Source organism: Poecile atricapillus, chromosome 4 (assembly GCF_030490865.1).
Source record: "Poecile atricapillus isolate bPoeAtr1 chromosome 4, bPoeAtr1.hap1, whole genome shotgun sequence".
NCBI lineage: Eukaryota > Metazoa > Chordata > Aves > Passeriformes > Paridae > Poecile > Poecile atricapillus.
The window spans coordinates 51,223,006-51,241,443 of NC_081252.1; the positions used below are offsets into that span (position 1 = coordinate 51,223,006).

The 18,438-nt window shown below is 36.1% G+C and overlaps 1 protein-coding gene across 2 annotated transcripts in view; it reads left to right on the plus strand.

Annotated features, from left to right (window-relative positions):
- Positions 1-18,438, plus strand: part of GABRA4 (gamma-aminobutyric acid type A receptor subunit alpha4) — a 35,290-nt gene that overhangs the window by 6,511 nt on the left and 10,341 nt on the right. For both annotated transcript variants that reach the window (XM_058838027.1, XM_058838026.1), the window contains exons 3-8: positions 2,911-2,978; positions 5,403-5,623; positions 5,726-5,808; positions 7,566-7,709; positions 9,103-9,255; positions 11,586-11,825. In XM_058838027.1, the coding sequence (XP_058694010.1) occupies positions 2,911-2,978; positions 5,403-5,623; positions 5,726-5,808; positions 7,566-7,709; positions 9,103-9,255; positions 11,586-11,825 (909 nt within the window). The remainder of the gene's footprint in view (positions 1-2,910; positions 2,979-5,402; positions 5,624-5,725; positions 5,809-7,565; positions 7,710-9,102; positions 9,256-11,585; positions 11,826-18,438) is intronic.

Below are 18,438 nucleotides of genomic sequence, written 5' to 3' on the forward strand. Positions count from 1 at the left end.
ATGTAAGTGGAAGACGTGGTGCATGAAAGGGCTGCGATTGGAGAGAAAGCATTAAGGAGATAATCAGCTTCACTGTCTTTGCTCCTACCAGACACTGAACTGTTTGACCAAGGTTTTGGCTGCAAAGCAAGGATTTGTATGTCTGTACTAGCTGGATAAACTGTTACGATGTCTAAAGTATTTCTAGATCCGCATTCATCTGGCATTTTATAGTGGAATAAAATGTGATTTTAGCATCTCTTTTGTCACCCTTCTGCCATCACGTTGGACAAGCAACCAAAAGTAAACACCATTTTGTGGCCTCAGAATTGGCTGACAGTGCCTGCTTCCTTCTTTCTCATGGGTCATACTAATAAATATTTGAGAAGAGAGCAGCAGTTACTGGAGAGTGAACTCAAACACAGTTTTTGTCTTGTGCTGCTGCTATAGTGTTTCTAATAGCATTAAGTCATAGGCTTGCTGATTTGGAGATTAGCTCCTTGATCTTAGCTTTCCCCATCTTTCTGAGAAGCTCCAAAAAACAAAGTTGCGAAACCCTCTCAGTGCCTATTGCCCATGAAGCTGTAATCATTTAATAAAACAAAGGAATTCAATGTCTGAGAAGAAACAGCCCATGCCTGTGGGAAAATCTGTCCCTTTGCTCAGTTTGGTATGATTGGAAAGTTACAGTGTTCTGTGAGCTAAAGGAAAGAGTATATCATCAGAGGAAAAACAAAGGTTTGGGGTTTATTGAAGGACTATTCCTATTTAGTTTCTTAGAACTAACAAGTAAAGCAGTTCCTGAAAGGAATTTGGGGACTTGTGTCTGTTACTCAGTAAAAAGGGAATACTGAATATTGAACTCAGTTCCTGAAAGGGATTCTTGAAAGAACTGAGTGCAGTATTCAGTATTCTCTTATTACTGAGTAACAAAGACTAATTCCTGTTATTTTCTTATTAAAGCTATGTGGGAAAATGAATTTTTCCATTTCTGTAGGACTGATTCCAGAAATACTTCAAGTTTAAGTGAAATAAATGTTTATGAATTTAAATAAACCCTGGATAAATTTTAATAGTGCACTTATGGGAGATCAGTAGTAATTGAATATCTTCTATTTCTACATGCAAGTATGACTGGGCTTTTCTCTCCTATTTTCTAGTACTGTAGATAAATGTCTTCACTTCCAATCTCTCGGAGCTCTTCTGCTCTCCATAAATAAATAGATTCAGGAAATGTCATTGGACTACGTTGTTAGTAAAACGAGTCATCTAAACACTCACGGATTTCCCTGACTGATGAACGCTTTGTTATTTGTAGAAAAGGGAGCAGCTTTCATTTGACATGTTTAGAGAGTAAGCCATTGTAAAACAAATGGCATGGTGTGCAGGTGTGTTATCTGGAACTTGGGGGTTTCTTCTTAGAACCTCTGTGAGACAGACACGCCAAACTATGCAACTTTACAGGGACCTCTGAGCTACCTACTGCTGTACAGTGAAATTTCTTTAGAGTTATTTTGAAAAAATGCCCTTCTGTGAAACTTAGCTTCCAGCAAAGTAATTTTTAACATTTAAATGAAAAATTCTTAGCTTTTCTTCTCTAAATAATTAGCAAATTTTGTAGTAAAACAATTTCACATGGTTTTCTTTTACTTTTTGTTCACAGCTTGAGACTTGCTCTAGGTGCAAGAAGTTCAGGTTCCCTGTTTTCCCATTGCTTACTTCTTTTTTTATCTTTTACCATTTGATTCAAAGTGACATCTGTGAAGAATGATTTTTTGATTTTTTTTTTTTTCTTTTCAAGTAGGACATATTCTTCTGCTGCTAACTCTGTTGAGTCTTTCCTCCTTTCATTTTTACATTGCAAATATTATGATAAAACCTGAATTATCAGACTTGAGCCACTTACCCTCTTTAGTAATTTGAGTTGTAGGGGTTTACAAGCTGGTTGTGAATTTGTAGATCATGCATGTTTTTTTAAACAGATACTGTTTGGTAAGACTTTCAGCAGCTTTCTTTTTTTAAACTTATGATGTGAGTTAATTACCTGAATTAAACTGTTAGCTAATACTTTGATCACAAAATCATCATAACAGCTGATAATGATTAGCGTCTTTCTAGACTTTTACATCAGGAAGAGACCTAAATCGCAGTGAAATTAGTGTGTGTATTCTTTGATTTAAGGGGAAACGTAGAGCGTGCTGAAGAGTGAATGCCCATCTAAAATTTCAAGGTGGTAAAGGAAATAATAGATTAAAATGAAACTGCTTTCTCTGGTGGTTGACTTGCCGTACGCAGCTGTGAGAGTGCAAAACCTCTGCTCAGTGCACTGCTTTTGACAGTGTCCTAAGTATCATTGGTTCTTTCAAGACAGGCATTGTAGCAGAATGTGGATCTTGGGTCAAACCCTCAAAAATACTTAGACCTCCAACTTTCATTTTGGATATTAGTATTGTTAAATGTACTTAAGTACATCTCAGGAAATGGATGCAGTTCTTGATCTTGAAATAATAAATTGCTCAGTGCATGGTGTGCTAATGTCTATAGTGCAATTATTACCAGTAGGTCCATATAGGAGTAATAAATGCTTTGAGGAATGCGGATTTCCTGGATTCAGTGCTTGTTGTTGAGTTGAATGTTGTTTTTAGTGAGCCTTTTAATTTTTTGGCATCAGTTTTCTTTGCCCTCGAGTCAACACTGGTTTTCTGAATGGCGATTTGCATGGAAATGCTGCTTTTGATTTACTTATGTGGTAAAGGTAATTGAGCAGTGCCTCTTACTTGAGACTTATCTGAATTGACCTCTGTTTGCATTTTGCTCTTGCTCATCCACAGAACCCTGAAAGCGGTAACTGTTCAAACACCAGGATCATTTATGGGAATTGTTGACCTGCAAAATTCAAATTTTCTTGCTCACTTCCTTTTCATACATTAGGTCCTGTTACTGAAGTCAAAACAGATATATATGTCACCAGTTTTGGACCTGTTTCTGATGTAGAAATGGTATGTATCTCTGGGATTAAAATGCCATTTCCTGGTTCTGAGAAACCATTAGCTGCAGTAGGAGTGGATGCTTCATCTGTACTGTTCTGTCAATCATGCAAATTAGGCAAGATTAGTAACAGCTTAATTTACAGGTTATAATTAGATACATAAGGCCTGATTCTGGTCACACTTTCAGTGGGTTTTGGCTGGCTTAAGAAATTCACTTCATAGGGTTTAAAACAGATTTTCACGGCACAGAGGCAGAATCCAGCTTTGCAGGGAGTGTCTAAGTAAGTCTACTGTGGGGAAAATGTGTAATACCTTTGAAATTGCTTTTAGTTTCTGAAACTTGTGCTATTCTCAGGTCAATAATAATGACATCACTTCAAAAACACTTGTTGACGTTTTCATTTCAGATGAATGCCCTTTGCTGATTGTTGTGCTCCTTTAAACATCACTTTCAGCAAACGTTTGTCTGCTAAGAGTTTTCATAAGTATCTGCAGAAATTAAATGTCCAAGTGACATGCATGAAATCGTGACAGAGGAGAAATATTACATTTGCCTGTTCTGTTATTTGTGCCTGAATGGTTTTTGGTTTCAAGGTCAAATCCAGCAAAACTCTTATCAACTTCTAAAATGCGATGATATACACTTAAATCATACAGCAGTTGATCTTTTTTATAACATATCCAAGAAATCCCATGGAAATAACACAGCCATATGTGCTGAACTGAACTTCATGGCAAAAGCAGTTTCAGGGTAGTAATTTTCTTCCCATATAGTGCTGTTGTTCACTTTGTGTTGCACCTGATTTATTTCTATTGTGTGGAAAGCTATGTGATAGCAAGGTATTTTTTCAAGAGCTACATTCGTGACAGGAGTCTCATGTTAAAATGCATCTTACCCCTTCATTGGTTATCATGTGCAGAATGATGCTTATCAGAGTGGCAAGGGGGACAGGAATGTGATCCCAAGGAAATCTAGGAATATGTGCCTCAAATCTACAGTGAGGGCTGCATGGCATTTCTCAGGTTTCATTTTCACAGGAAGTTATTATTTATATTGGAGCATATATATAGGCAGAAGTGAGAACATGGACTGAAGATAGGTAAGGAACTTGCAAAAGGAGAGTGTACAGCCGCTATTTCCTCTTTCTTCGTTAGGGATGATTTAGGAGGCTATTTAGGGATACAGGAATTGTTTCTGGAATACCCTTTGCTTAATGTATCCATTAGTGACCCAATGTAATCTGAATGTGGCTGCACTCATAAAACTTGCTGCAACAGTGATGTGTACTATGGTCTCAGTACAGGGGATGATAGTCTTTTTAGTTGCTTTTTTTACCCATTTTCATTTTGTAATGAAAATGTTTGAAATCTTATGTTACAAAATCTGTCAGGTAGAGGCTAATAACAGAAACTGCTACTTATGAGATATGAAGTTGCCAGCAAGAAATGACACTAGAGGAGACACTTTTCATGGATTAACTATAAATCACAGTGGAGGATACAGTCATGGAAAAGAAGACAGATATAATCCTAAAATGCATTACACTAGTAGACATGCCTCCTTGCCAACGCAAATAGATATGGCCTTAAAAGTAATTTCAATGGAAACATTATACAGAAGAATTTGAAGTGAAGTCAGAAAACATTGTTTGGCTTAACAACAAAATCAAAACTATAACTTAGAAAGGACTTAAAGCCTTCCATGTGACATTTTTCAATGCCACATGATAGTTTTTTTGTGAAATGCTTTAGCTTCCCGAGATGAGAAATGCATTCCTTCATCCATTCATTCACATGTGATTTCTCATGATGTGCCTGTGCCTGCAGTTCTGCAGTTGTTTGCATGTTTCTTTGGAGCATCTGAGTGGCTTTTCTGAGGAAGTTAACGGGATAGTTACATACTTTAAAAAAAATGTATATATATGCAAATCTCTATATAATTTATTATCCCTGTTTTGTGGGCTTGGCAAAGGACTTACTTAGCTTTCCTCAGTTAAAAGCTTACTTTCTGTGAGATGAAGTTAGGTTTTCTTTCCTAACTTTAAGGTGGAACTAATCATTTGTCCTGGTATTTTCAATTTAGCCAGCAGCAGCCGATCTTTGTATATCTTTTTTTTAAAAATCTGTTGACAATTGACAAAGATCATTTTGTTTCCAGTTATATGCTTGACTTCAAATTCAGTTGCCTGCTTCCTGCAACCTAATTAGGTTAATTATTCCTTAATGATTAAATACGTAGCGGTTTATTGATATGACTAATGTAAGAAATTAAGCTATTAAGAAGTACACAAGACACTTTAATTGGTGGAAAGATGTTTGTGTAGTGGACTTAGGATTTTCTTTTCTAATGATTTCTTTGCTCCTGAGGGATTTCTTCTTTTACAGGAAACACACATGCAAATGTGATCTTTGTTTTTCTGCAATTTAAAACAGGAATATACAATGGATGTCTTCTTTCGTCAGACATGGGTAGATAAAAGATTAAAATATGATGGCCCTATTGAAATTTTAAGACTTAACAACTTGATGGTTTCGAAGGTATGGACTCCTGATACTTTCTTCAGGAATGGGAAAAAGTCTGTTGCACATAATATGACAGCCCCAAATAAACTCTTCAGAATAATGAGAAACGGCACCATCCTGTACACAATGAGGTATCTGATGTGTTTGTTTGACTTCTTTCAATTACTGTATGCAAAAGTTGCACTGCCTAGACAAAATGGCAACCAGAGACTATTTAATTTGTTCCATTATAGGCTTACAATAAGTGCAGAGTGTCCCATGAGATTAGTGGATTTTCCCATGGATGGTCATGCTTGTCCTCTCAAATTTGGGAGTTGTAAGTTACAATTATGAAATTTCTTGTAACTACAGAATTTAAATAGTAGAATTAAATTTTGAGCAGTTACTAGACTATCTGAATTTATACAGCTGTGTCTTGATATGCAATCCCTATGCAGACAAAACTCCTGTTAAGCTCCTTGGGACTTCAATTTAGGACTTCAAAAATTAAACCTAGATAACTAAAAAGCAGGTGGTGATTCAGCTATTATGTTAAACCCCACTGTTCTGGATACACAGTTGCTTGAAATACAAAGTTTTTCTTGGTACTTGGGGAGGAATTGGATGCTCAGTAAAGTGAGAGATTCTCTGGAGAAGACAACTTAAAATAGCCAGGTAAAAGACACCTGGGGAAGAAGGTTAGCTGACTTTCTCTACAGCTCGTGGAAGCACACTGGCATCTTAAGAAAGAGGTGTAGGTTACATGTAGAGATTTGACCTCCAGGTGTAATTGTCTGTCTTCTGGCCTGTAAGAGGAGTCTGCATGGCAAGTTAAGACTAGATAAATAACTTTTTAACTGGTGAGAAAAATCTTAGTGCATATGACTTTCCTTTTCTGCTTTGAAGTCAGATGCAGGTTTTTGAAAAATGTGAAAACTTCAGATAGAGGGAACTGTTTGGGATATCTGCATAACAAACAAGAAAAGGTAGTTGTGATTCCCTGATGTGAATCCAAAGCAGAGATCTCTGAGACTCCCTGGAGATGGTTGGGGAATTCCATTAACTCTCTTGTTATTATTTTAAGCCTTCGTGGTCACTGACTTCTCTGCTTTAGACCCTCTGTTGTCTGGACATTAATCTGTTTCCTTTGACCCCAGAGCTCTGAAGTCAGAAATGGCTGGAGAGCATTCAGAGATTTTCCACTGCATAAACATAGCTTATATAGCTCCGTAGTCAACCTGAACAGAGCTATGAAAGACACTGCTCTGATTTTTCATTGGTGAAGACCAGGTGCTGCAAGATTTGTCTTTGGTATCAGCTGTATGGTAGGGGTGCTTTGATAGTGGGAGCTCCTCCACAGTCATAGCTCTTCAGACAGAATCACCACTCAGCAGGAATTGCGCTGAACACTAGTCTGATATTTCCCACAGTGAAACTTGAAATAAAATGTGTAGCCTCTTCAAATGTAAGACTGATTTGATTCAATTTTAACAGGAGTTTGGACTGTGTAGGGATTGAATGCTAGCCCTAAGATATGTCTTTTGCATTAAATGTAAAATGTTTCTTTGTATGTGCTTATTTTGGGGCCATTGTGAATTTTTTACAGACCTCGGTTTCTGGCAAATATTTTAAACAGAAGTTTAAAATATTGTCGTTTTTAGTATAATCATTCTTTTCTGTAAAGTAATGTGCACCCAGTCTTCAAAATATATCCTCCTTGTACATACTCTTTTCTTTATTTTCTTTCTTTTTTTTTTTTTTTCATATATTAGTATATTTTAATAGTAAAATTTTAGTTAGAAATTGTTAAAATAAAGATAACTTTGCATGACCAATAAGGGCTGATCCAGAAGGGGTTTGGGTTTAGTCTTCACATTCATATGTGAAGTGAATTTATGTGTGACACTTGACATATAACCTCAGCTCTTATTTATTCTACTCTGAGGGTGGCTTTTCAGTGGTAACTTAATGTGAAGGGTATCTTCTGAAGTGGTTCATGGGTGTTTTACTGTTTGGTTTCAGTAGTTTGGCTTGGGTTCTTAGTAAGGCATGAGAAAAAGTTTCCTATTTATGCAAACTGATGCTGTGTTGTAGATGCTTATCCAAAGAGTGAAATGATTTATACCTGGACAAAAGGACCTGAGAAGTCAGTGGAAGTTCCTGAGGAGTCTTCCAGTTTAGTTCAGTATGACCTGCTTGGGCATACGGTATCCTCTGAAACTATTAAATCCATCACAGGTAGGAATCTTGTCAGTTAAAATCAACTTTTGAGGTAAAATTAGCCTGTATCATTGCTCAAATAATTTTTTTTTCTTTTTCTTCCTGTAAGTTCAATTCTACTGAATGTCATAGGGTATGTATTAAGGGCTGAGAGTGTAAGTCTGAATTAGGTTTCTGTCCTTGAGTTTTACATTTGCAGATTCATTACAGTAGATTGCGACAGTCTTTCAGAAAGCTAGAATGAGATCATTACTCCAAGGGACAAAATGAGCATTTAATCACTGCTTAAAATGCAGTTTGAAGAGTCAAGAGGATGCCTGGGTGAGGAAGTAATTTCTCAGCACTGTATCCACATTATGTGCAAAAGACTTCCTTTGTTTGGTGGTGCAAACAGCTCAGGATAGAAGTACAGCATACAGAATGGGTTATTAAAACCATAAAAACCCTCTAGTCAGAAAAGGGTAGGCACAAATACGTTAGTCACAATAGATACTTCTGCTGATTTGTGCTGTAAGAAATAAGGCAAATGGCAACTACAGGCATCCAAAATGAGTGAAGTATCACTGATGAGCAGTGTGGTGATAAACAAGCATATTCCCAAAATATTTTTAAAATTTGGAATCATTTTCTAAGCATCAGCAGGTTTGGGTGTTGTGAGATAGTCAAAATGAAACCAATAAAACAAATATATTTGATGTATTGCTCTATGGATGTTTTACTCAAAGATAAAATGGCATTTTGTAATTCACTAGAGATTTACTTCTCAGCATATAGATTATTATGAGTTAACAAAAAAAGTCCTTACTGTCCCAAAAGGCTCATTCGGTAGTGCTTTATTTAGACAGTTTATTGAGTTTATGGTAAAAGTGCTTTTTTGGTCTCTTTGCTTAATATAAATTATAACATTTTAGATAAATTTGGAGCATTTTTAATTCTTCTTAATGATTGTTGCATTTTCTTCATTATCATAGCGGGGCTGACTCATAAACCCGGCAAAAAGTTGACATGCTTGCTTAACATTTGATGTGTAATCATTGTTCTTATTGTTTTATTCAGAAGGTAGGTACCACAATTTTATGGATACTGTGGTAGGTAGATAAATTGTGTCTTGGGATTCTCTTCTTCAACAGCTGTCAAAAGGATTTTTAAAATCATGCTTATACTGTAAAATGTAATCCAGTATTAGTTGTATTATAGTATTTTTGATGTCAACTTCCTTGTAAGGACCTACTGTTTCTAGGATTTTTTTAAAAACCCTTCATTCATTCTTGTTCTAAAGAAGATATCTTACTGCACGTTAAGTTATATGAATAATCATCACCTTAAACAATCCTTCTTGAGAGTCTGAAACAGCTCTTCTGCAACACAAATTTTATACACAGAAATATTTTCTTTTTTTTTTTTTTTTTAGGTGAATATATTGTTATGACAGTTTATTTCCACCTCAGAAGGAAAATGGGTTATTTTATGATTCAGACCTATATCCCGTGCATTATGACCGTGATCCTCTCTCAAGTTTCATTTTGGATAAATAAGGAATCCGTTCCTGCTAGGACTGTATTTGGTAATTATTTCCTTTTTTTTTTACTATTTGTTGTACTTGCTCTTTTAATAACTCTCACTAGAATAGTTCTTTTTAATGCCTTCGGGTATACTTCATGCTATTGCAGAAACAAGGGAATACTTTAAATTCAGAGGGAATTTTTGCTATTGATGTATGAAGAATGTTATGGGAATCCTTGGAATCTGAAGAGAAACTTGGAATATATAACCAGATGGGTGGCATGGTCACCTGTAGCTAATGGCTGCTCAGCTCTAGGGATTCTACCTGCTTGAGGGAGCAAACTGGAAAGACCAGGCTCTGAGTAATACACTCAAGTCCTTTGTCTATATCCAGATGAGATTTATCCTCCAGTGGACAGTAGTGGAAGTACTTGAACACAGGGTTTATAGAATACTTGTAAAATAAATTGATTTGGAGTGCCTGAGAAGTTGCAATGTCTTGTTATGAGGTGTCTGTCTCATCAGTGGAAGCTTGGTATGAGTAAGGCTTAGATTCTGTTACTGTAATTTCATATTTAGTGCCTTTCTTTCCTTTCTACCACTGCCATCATGAAAGTGAATTACAAAAGGAAAATGATCACAAAACATTAAAATTGCTCTCTTCAAAATACAGCTTGAATGAGATGGCACAGTGAAAATAACAGAAAGTCTTCAGTGGAAGACAAAGTGCAAGAATCTAAATGGAAATAAGTTTCCTAACAAAGAAATAGGATAAAAGAAATTTAAAAGCAGCCTAAAGCAGGAAGTGAATGTTCTACTACAAGCCTTTCTATAGACTGCTAGATGCTGGCAAGAGTGATAGGGGCAGTTGTACTGGCAACTCCAAGTCTTTCAGGATAATGATTTAATAGGGAAAAATCTGATAAAGACTGTCAGTAAACTAATATTGTCACAGACTACCATCCCCTCCTTGTTTTTGGTTAATGTTTGGTCATTTATTTCACTTTACCCTATTTTTACATCTATTAGACAAACATTTTTAGAAACAATTTGGACAAAACTTTTGCTTGAAGTGGACAAAGGTCCACTCAGGTCCTTAGGAAAGATAAACAGAGGTGGGTCTCCTCCAGGGGAAAAAAACAAAACCCAAACAACGTTCCATAATTTTTTTTATTTCCTCAGACTTAAACATTTTCAGTAGTGCGGTTTTCAACACCTTCCCACTGAAGAAGGTTTTGTAAGCTAGTATCTGTATTTTTTATCCTCCTGAAAATTCTGTGAAATCCTTTGAGCTTTCATGACCTGGCCATTACTCTTTTTTTCATTTTTCTTCTTCAGTACGAAGTATTGATTTCATTGTGACCAGTTCTTTGTATGGCAGTGTGTAGGTGAAGCTTGTATTTATTATATTACCTTGATAGAATATCATCATTTAGCAAATAGGGATGTGAGGAATCTGTTGAAAAACATATTCTTAATGAGTTTAGATTCTTCTGAGCATAAGAATCACATCTTGAATTGAAATGGCTATAGTGTTCTTTTCATAAGAGTAAGGACATCTCTGTTTGTAGTCACTCACCATTGAGGTTATCATGCTAGGACTTATGCAGTGTTCACTACATACTTGGGGTTTTACATTTGTATGATATGGGATATTTTGGATGAAAAAAGTAAATAAGACCCCATTCATTTGTTTTTATACAGCATATGTTTACATTTGAAGTACTACCATGAAGTGGCCATCTTTTGAGTTCAGTGTTCATGCTTGCATACTTTTTAATTAAAGTTCTTCTTTCAGAAGATGAGATTCTAATTAAATTTCATTGGCTGCTTAGTAGCAGAAGGCTGTAAAGAAACCTGCTTTTTTCTTAACTATCAGAGTTTTTAAGATAATATTCTTCCTTAGCACCAAAAGAACTTGTCATGACTTAATGGCTCCTGGATTACTACTGTGATCAGACACACAGATGCAGAATAATAGGTGGCATTCAGAACCATTTACTAGAAAAGTCATGTTTTTGCTGCAGTCTGAGGAGTAATCCCCAATTTAACAATTTAAATCTTATTCAAATGTTTAGAAAATAACTTGTAAAAAATCCTTCTGAACTTGATGTGAATATGAAATGAAGGCTTCTGTGTTTTCTTCATGTGAGCTGTAGATAATCTGCTGAAATCATGGTTTTCTGTGCCTCCTTCAAAAAGTGGTTAACTACTTGTGGGCTTAGCTGCTCATGGATATGTGATACTTGCCATGACTTAGATCTAATGCAGTATTCAGAAGCAGCAGAGAAGGACTCACAAGTGATTTAAAATTCTTTGTTCGAAGCTGCTTGCCAGTTCTTGCTTTATTTTACTTGGATTCAACAGTTCTTTTACTTTATTTTTTTGAAGGAATAACCACAGTGTTGACAATGACGACGCTGAGCATCAGTGCAAGACATTCACTGCCGAAAGTATCCTATGCTACTGCCATGGACTGGTTCATAGCGGTTTGCTTTGCCTTTGTGTTCTCTGCTCTTATTGAGTTTGCTGCTGTCAACTATTTTACTAACATTCAAATGGAAAAAGCCAAAAGGAAGACGGTAAAGTCCCTTCTTGAATTTCCAGTTGCTCCAGTACAAAGAAAAAGAAGTACAGAAGAGACATTCACGGTATGTTTTCAGTTTATGCAAACATTTTCTGCATTTTTTAAATGTTTCTCGGTAAAAATTGGACTTTAGCTTCCTTCCAGGTTCCCTTTGAGATAATGATGTGTTGTACATCAGATTAGTGGAAGGCTAATACTGCACTATATTCAACTATAAAAACCTGTAAAACACCATATAATTACTATTTTTGTTATTGAATAAACTCGGGGAGAGGTGGTGATTATGTCCATCCCTATGTGCAGTATCTTCTATGTTTATTTGTGTTTTGGTGAAGGTCAGTTAGGATGGGAATCTTGAGGAAACTTAGTTTCCTTTTCCACATTAGTTCTGTATGGACTGATTATACAGGCCAAGATATAGCAGATTATAAGGGCATCATGTTATCTTATGTGGCTAATGTCTTTAATGAATTAAAATGTTAAAGGCATTGCAGCTGTACCTTGGAGCACTTCCCTAACATCACAGTTCTCCTAGCATTGCATGTGTTGCCTATCAAGAGTTTTCTCCCTTTGTGTTACAATTTCAGGAATTTTCAAAGAATGTTGGATGGAAGCTTTTTGGCTACCACAGATATAATTTTTATGTAATTTGTGTATCTTTGCACAGTAGTTCACCTCAATTCCTGGTAAGATTTTGGGGCTCTGTTTAACAAAATTCTTTCTTGCTTTCCTAATGCTTTGGATTAAGTGTGACTTGTGTGGGAGCTGTTTCAGTGTGTGGACTAGCTAATAAAGGCTCGATCTTGTAGGTCTCTTCCAACCTAACGATTCTGTGATCAGCGATCCTGTGATCAGCGATTCTGTGATCTCATTTCCAGCTGAGCTCCCTGGTGATTACCCTTTCCTCACTTTTCCCATTCCCACTAAATGGTACTTACTTTCTGAAGCATCTATTCATGAGACACATAGCAAACAAAGTTGTTGCAGCACCTGTCCCAGGCACGCAGTGGGCCAGTACTTCCCTGCCGTGACTGACTCTTGGCAACACCACTCAAGAAGTGAGACGCTGACAGCAGTGTTGTAATTTACTTACTCTTCCTGTCAGGCTGACTTTGTAATTTCCTTTGGCTGAGCCAGGATTTAAGAAGTGCTGTTTTAGACTAACTCTTGTTAATTTTGTCTTCTGTCTCTTTTCACATCTCGTTTGTCTCCTTCCCTATTCATCTTCTCATTTTTGCCTTCCCACCCCTTCAATTTTCTATTGCTGCGCAGCTGCTGTCCACCCACTTCCATTTTTCGTCCTCTTCTTTGCTCTCCTACTGTAGATACTGTTTTCCATCTCCTGGCTATGATGTTATGTTAGCTCCCATTTCTGCTTAAAAGGATAGATATGCTCCTGAAGAGTTTGTTATTTTTCGCTCCATTACCTGCTGATAAGAGGCAGGAACAAGAAATATGTTTGTAGTAGCACGTAGTTCACCTTGTACACAGGGGTATTAGTGCTATGATCTTGTGCTAAGCTTCTTGCCTGTGCAGCATGAAGTTTAGTAGAGTATCTTGGCTGCTCCCGAGCAGAGAAAGTAAATACTGCTTTTGGTGACAGGTTTTATTTACATGCCTAAGAAAATAAATTACTTAAGAACAGTTTAATCCTAGGTTTATTTATTAGATTTTATTTAAATCAATAGGAAAAACCATAGTTTTCTCAGGTAGCTTAATAAAACCTATTCTCATGGAGGCTTCAGAAAACTCTTTTGACTCATGGAAAGAATTGCTTTAAGTTAGTAGTGGGTAATGCTTAGCCATTTATACAAGTTTTGGAGAAATTCCTTTCTCTCTCATTTTTTCCCCTATTGTTAGTATGATTGCTATTACTGTTATTGTTCTTAAAAAACATCAGCAACAGAACACACACATTTTCTTTCAACTAGAAAGATAGATAAAATGAGATGTGAACAGTTCTATTGCGCTGCTTAATTAATACTGCTGGGAGAAATGTGGGAGCATTCTCACAGACTGGGAGATTTTGAAAGCTCTCAAGGGAGCAATCTACTCAAGGGGTTACACATTAATGTTATGAGTATGTAAATGACTGATGGTGTTGATTGTACCTTGAACTCTTATATTTTTCCACGGTGTTCTCCCTAGTTATGCCTATACTAAGATTTGAGACTTTTCCCTTCCAAGACAGGTGTACAAGGTGAGCCCACAGCTACTGTTATAAAGGCTTAACTATTGTGCAATCCTTTCTACTGCTAGAGGATTACTTCAGGTCTCCTACTGGGCAGAACAGAAGCTAGGATCACTGCTCTAGAACCTAATATGGATGTTACACCCTGCTTTCCAATCTGGCATGTGAAATACTCCTTGCTATATTTTGCTTATAAGGACTAATCTAGAATTTTTTTTATTCCTTATTAATATGTATTTTATTATTTTTATTGTTTATTATATTATTATAATAATATTATATTATTAATTATATTATGATATTATCTCTTTATTCCTTATTATGAATCTGACTTTTTCTTCTGCACAAATACTGTCGAGTCAGTGCTGATTTACTAAAGACAATGAAATCTCAGTTTTCTTGGTACTGAGATTGGTGATGAGTTTGTAGTGCACAAAAAATATAGGACATTCATACATCTGGACTGTATGAATATAATTTGTAGGAATATAATTTGTAAGCAATGTTTCTTAACATAAATCTACACATTTTTTCTCAATAGATAAATGATAGGCTTGATTTCTTGACCCAGTTAGTATTTTAAAACAATCTGTACTGCTCTGGCACTTGTGTGGTAGAAATTCTGTTGGTAGCTGTACAATTGCCAGAGCTCAAGGGAAAGTTGTATTTTAACTTTGAAACTTTTTTCAAACAGACTTTGCCTGTAATACTAAATTTACCAGTCTCCCAAAATTAAAAATTTTCACTTACCTCAGCGAGGAAATTGAGAAATTGGAAAGAAGACGCCTGAATATCTAAGTCTTACAGTTCTTTCTGTTGACTATCTCACCATTAGCAAAGTGCTTTGGATCTTCTGATCCTACTGATTAGGGGGGGAGATCCCTAATTATTAATTAGATCCCTAATTAATCCCTGTTTCTTAAGCCTATTACCCCTATACTTTAGCCTACCTTGAAATGGCATACATACAGGTGTCTCTGCCTGCTTTTTTTGCAATTGAGATGCCATCTGTATATGTCCCCTGAAAAATTACAGAGCATTTGAGGTTGTTAAGGAAAACAAACAAGGTGACATTATACATATGTATATAAATATATATATAAAATATATATATATAAATATTTAAATTAGTGTTTTGTTTTATGAGCTGTTTTATGAGATTCTGCATTATTAACTAGATAGTTTCATGCATTTGATTTTTTTTTTTTCCCTCAAGTAACATGGTGGGATTGTCCTTGAAGGATTCTATGAGGGAGCAAGTTGGGCTATGACACTGAATTAGCTATAAAATATGAAGATATTTCTATCTGATGATATTAGAAATTAGGCATATTAATAGTACACTTTGGTAAAGATAAATTGCACGTTATTAGAATTCTTTTTTTGATGGGTGTATCTTTGACCAATTTCTGACCATAGAATTAAAGTGGGTTTTCTATATTGAATGAGTTCATATACTACTCATGTTAATTAGAATTTTTAGTGGTGGGTTATTTTTCTCTTTTCAGTCAAAACAACTTTTATAGCTGTCTTGGATCAAAGGCAACTTCTATCATTTATTATTATGATCAAATCATTTGGATATATGACTTCATATTATATATTTCTTCACTAGAACCAATAAATCTTAACTGTAGCAAATGTGGGCTATCTGCTTTTCTGAATTATTCTCTTATGTAATTATATTTACTTTTTTGGAGCCACATGATGGGTGTGACTAATGAATACATTGATTAAAGTAAGCATTAAATGCAGTTCAGGGGCTAGCGAGATAGTCTGAACTGTGTTAATTCCAACAAAAAAATCCTGGCATCAAGCTAATTTACTGGGCTGAGGGTAGCAGGAGCAAGCCTGCAATAGCTGCAGATTCAGTTTGTGTTCCTTTATCACTGATTTGACTTCAGCTATGGTAATCTTCAATATTTTTTTTTATACTCCTTCCCCTGCCTACCCTATTTCAACTCTTTCTTCTTGTTTTTAACTTCTTGATACAAACTTAATGCATTTCAATAAGGAGGAGTGCAGGTCTGCAGAAGATATCCCAGGAGCAGGACCCAAGCTTTTTTGAGGTCTGCCTTGAGTTCACAAGGGACTTGGACAGATTTTCTGTCAGGCATGGCAGGATAGCACTGAAATACATCTAAGCCGAGAGGGGCGACTTAAACCATGGTTACCTGTGATTTCTTTGTTTTGGGAGAAAGTTAAAATGCTTTCTGTTTAGAAGGAATGAACCTATCCCTGAATGTTCTGAACTACTTTTGTTAGTATAAGCAGAAATGTTGCTGCAAGTCAATGTGTGATGGAAATGAATGATTTATAGTTTGTTATTGGACTCCTATTTTTATGCTTCTGTACTATTTCCTTTTCACTGTATTCCTATGAAGTTTATTTTTAAAGACCTACCCAGTTTTGGAGATGAAGAATGCTACTGAAAAGTAGTCTTCAAAAAATAGACTCCTGAACACTGGTAACATGAGCTTCAACCTCAGCTGTTTGTTAAAAGAGTGTGAAACTTGGGAAAAATCAGGTCAGACCCAAAAAAGCCCACTTGAATGGAATTATTTCTTCAAACTCAGTCACAAGTAGGTTGTAACTCTCAATTTCTCTTCCTCTTTTCTGCAGACAGTTCAATGCCATCTTGTCTTTAGCAAGTGCTGTAGCATCTAGTGGGGGAACTCGGGGGTCAAGCTCTTCACTGCCACGGAGGCACACACTCCTCTCCTTGCTTGGGTGCTATGTGACTGGCATGCACCTTGCAAGTTTTCCGAGAAATGTTGTCTTGTGGACAACCTGCATGCTGCTTTTGTGTGATTCAGATGTATTTTCTCTGAATTAAATGCTTATCTTTTAGTCATTTGTGGGCACAGTTATGTGATGGGGTGTGAGAAAAGTGGAGATCCTTTGGCAGCCCTTGGTGAACAGACAGCTACAGCAATTAATCTGGCTGATGGCTCACTCTGTTCCCCAAACTCCTGACTTACAGAAGAAAGATTGGGTCTGATAAATTGTTCTGATGGGTTATGTACAATCTTGAGGCTATAGGTAGGAGGATGCTTATTTTTTCAGTGTGACTTTTTTTCTTTTTTTTTTTGCTATTGTTGTTCTTAATCCCTGAAGTTAATTAATGGTGAGATGTCAGCATGTCAGCATCTTGTGTCTAAGGTCTAGACTTTAAGTGAAACTGAAAATTTTAGCCTCTGGACCAAAACTTCCATTTGAATACATAGACATAATGGAGAGGTACAAAAAACATACAAGACCTAGAGTAGTACCACTTACTTACTTTGCTCCTTCTTTGGAGTAGTAGAATAATAGCTTCCTTTGTCTCAGCAATAGTGAAGTGGAGCTAAACCCTCCTGCCTCATATATGAATGGAAGTATCTGAAGAGCAGCTTGGTCTTGAAGGCAGCACTTGGGCCACAGGTCTGGTTACTGGACTCCTTATGTGGATGCATAGCCTATCTCCTTTGTGTGACTTAAACAGTCCTGCAGTTAGGCCACCGTTTCAGTTTTTAAATATAATGACCATTTTTTTCTGCTTCACTGCTTCTCCACTGCTTAGGGTGTTGTGGTTTGGGTGTTTTTAGGGTAGTGGCATTTAAAACTCAGATCCTAATGAAGGATGTCAGGCTCAAGAAATGCATAGAATTCATCTAAATATCAGCACATGACCATACAAATGGAGGCTGCTGTGCCATGTGAACAATTCCTTTGACATGTCAACAATTTACTGCTGCTCTAATTTCATTAGTCAACTGTTTTGTTGTTGATTTACAGTCAAGATATGCTAGCATCAGGTTTAAATAGGATGAGAGTGGATGCAGGTCATAAACAACTGGCACATTTTGTACTAAGTGCTACTTGAGAGATAGGAGAGATGGATCACCGGGGAGAAGGTTGCAGTGACTTAGTGGGAATGTTTGGGTACCTGAAGGTAGAACAAATCCAAAATCGTTTATAAAATATTTTGTTAGCTGTGATGCTTAGGTACAATGTTTTATGGGGCTTTTTATGCTTCTTAGATTTTATTTGCCTTTTTGTTGTTTTGCTGCTTTATTTTTGGTAGGTTTTTTTTGTTGTTTTTGGGGGTTTTTGTGTGGGGTGTGGAGGGGTGTTTTCTGTTCATTTGGGGCTTTTTTGTTTTTGGTTTTAGTTGTAGGGTTTTTTGGTTTTCTTTTTTGTTTGTTTGGGTTTTTAATTTGGTTCCTTTTTTTGATTTTTTAGTTTTGTTTTTTGTTTGTTTTGGGGTTTTGTTTGTAATTTTTGTTTGTTTGGTTTTGGTTTTTTACTTGGTTCACTAGACTTAGACAGTTCTACTCATCATCTGGCACTATTAATAATGTATAAATCTAAATAATGTGCTCAAACAGTATGACTTGGGCACAAATGTGAGATGTAAAATTTAATTTTTTTTTAATATTTCACATAATATATTTTTTAGATAGCACAAATTAAAGTACTCTATT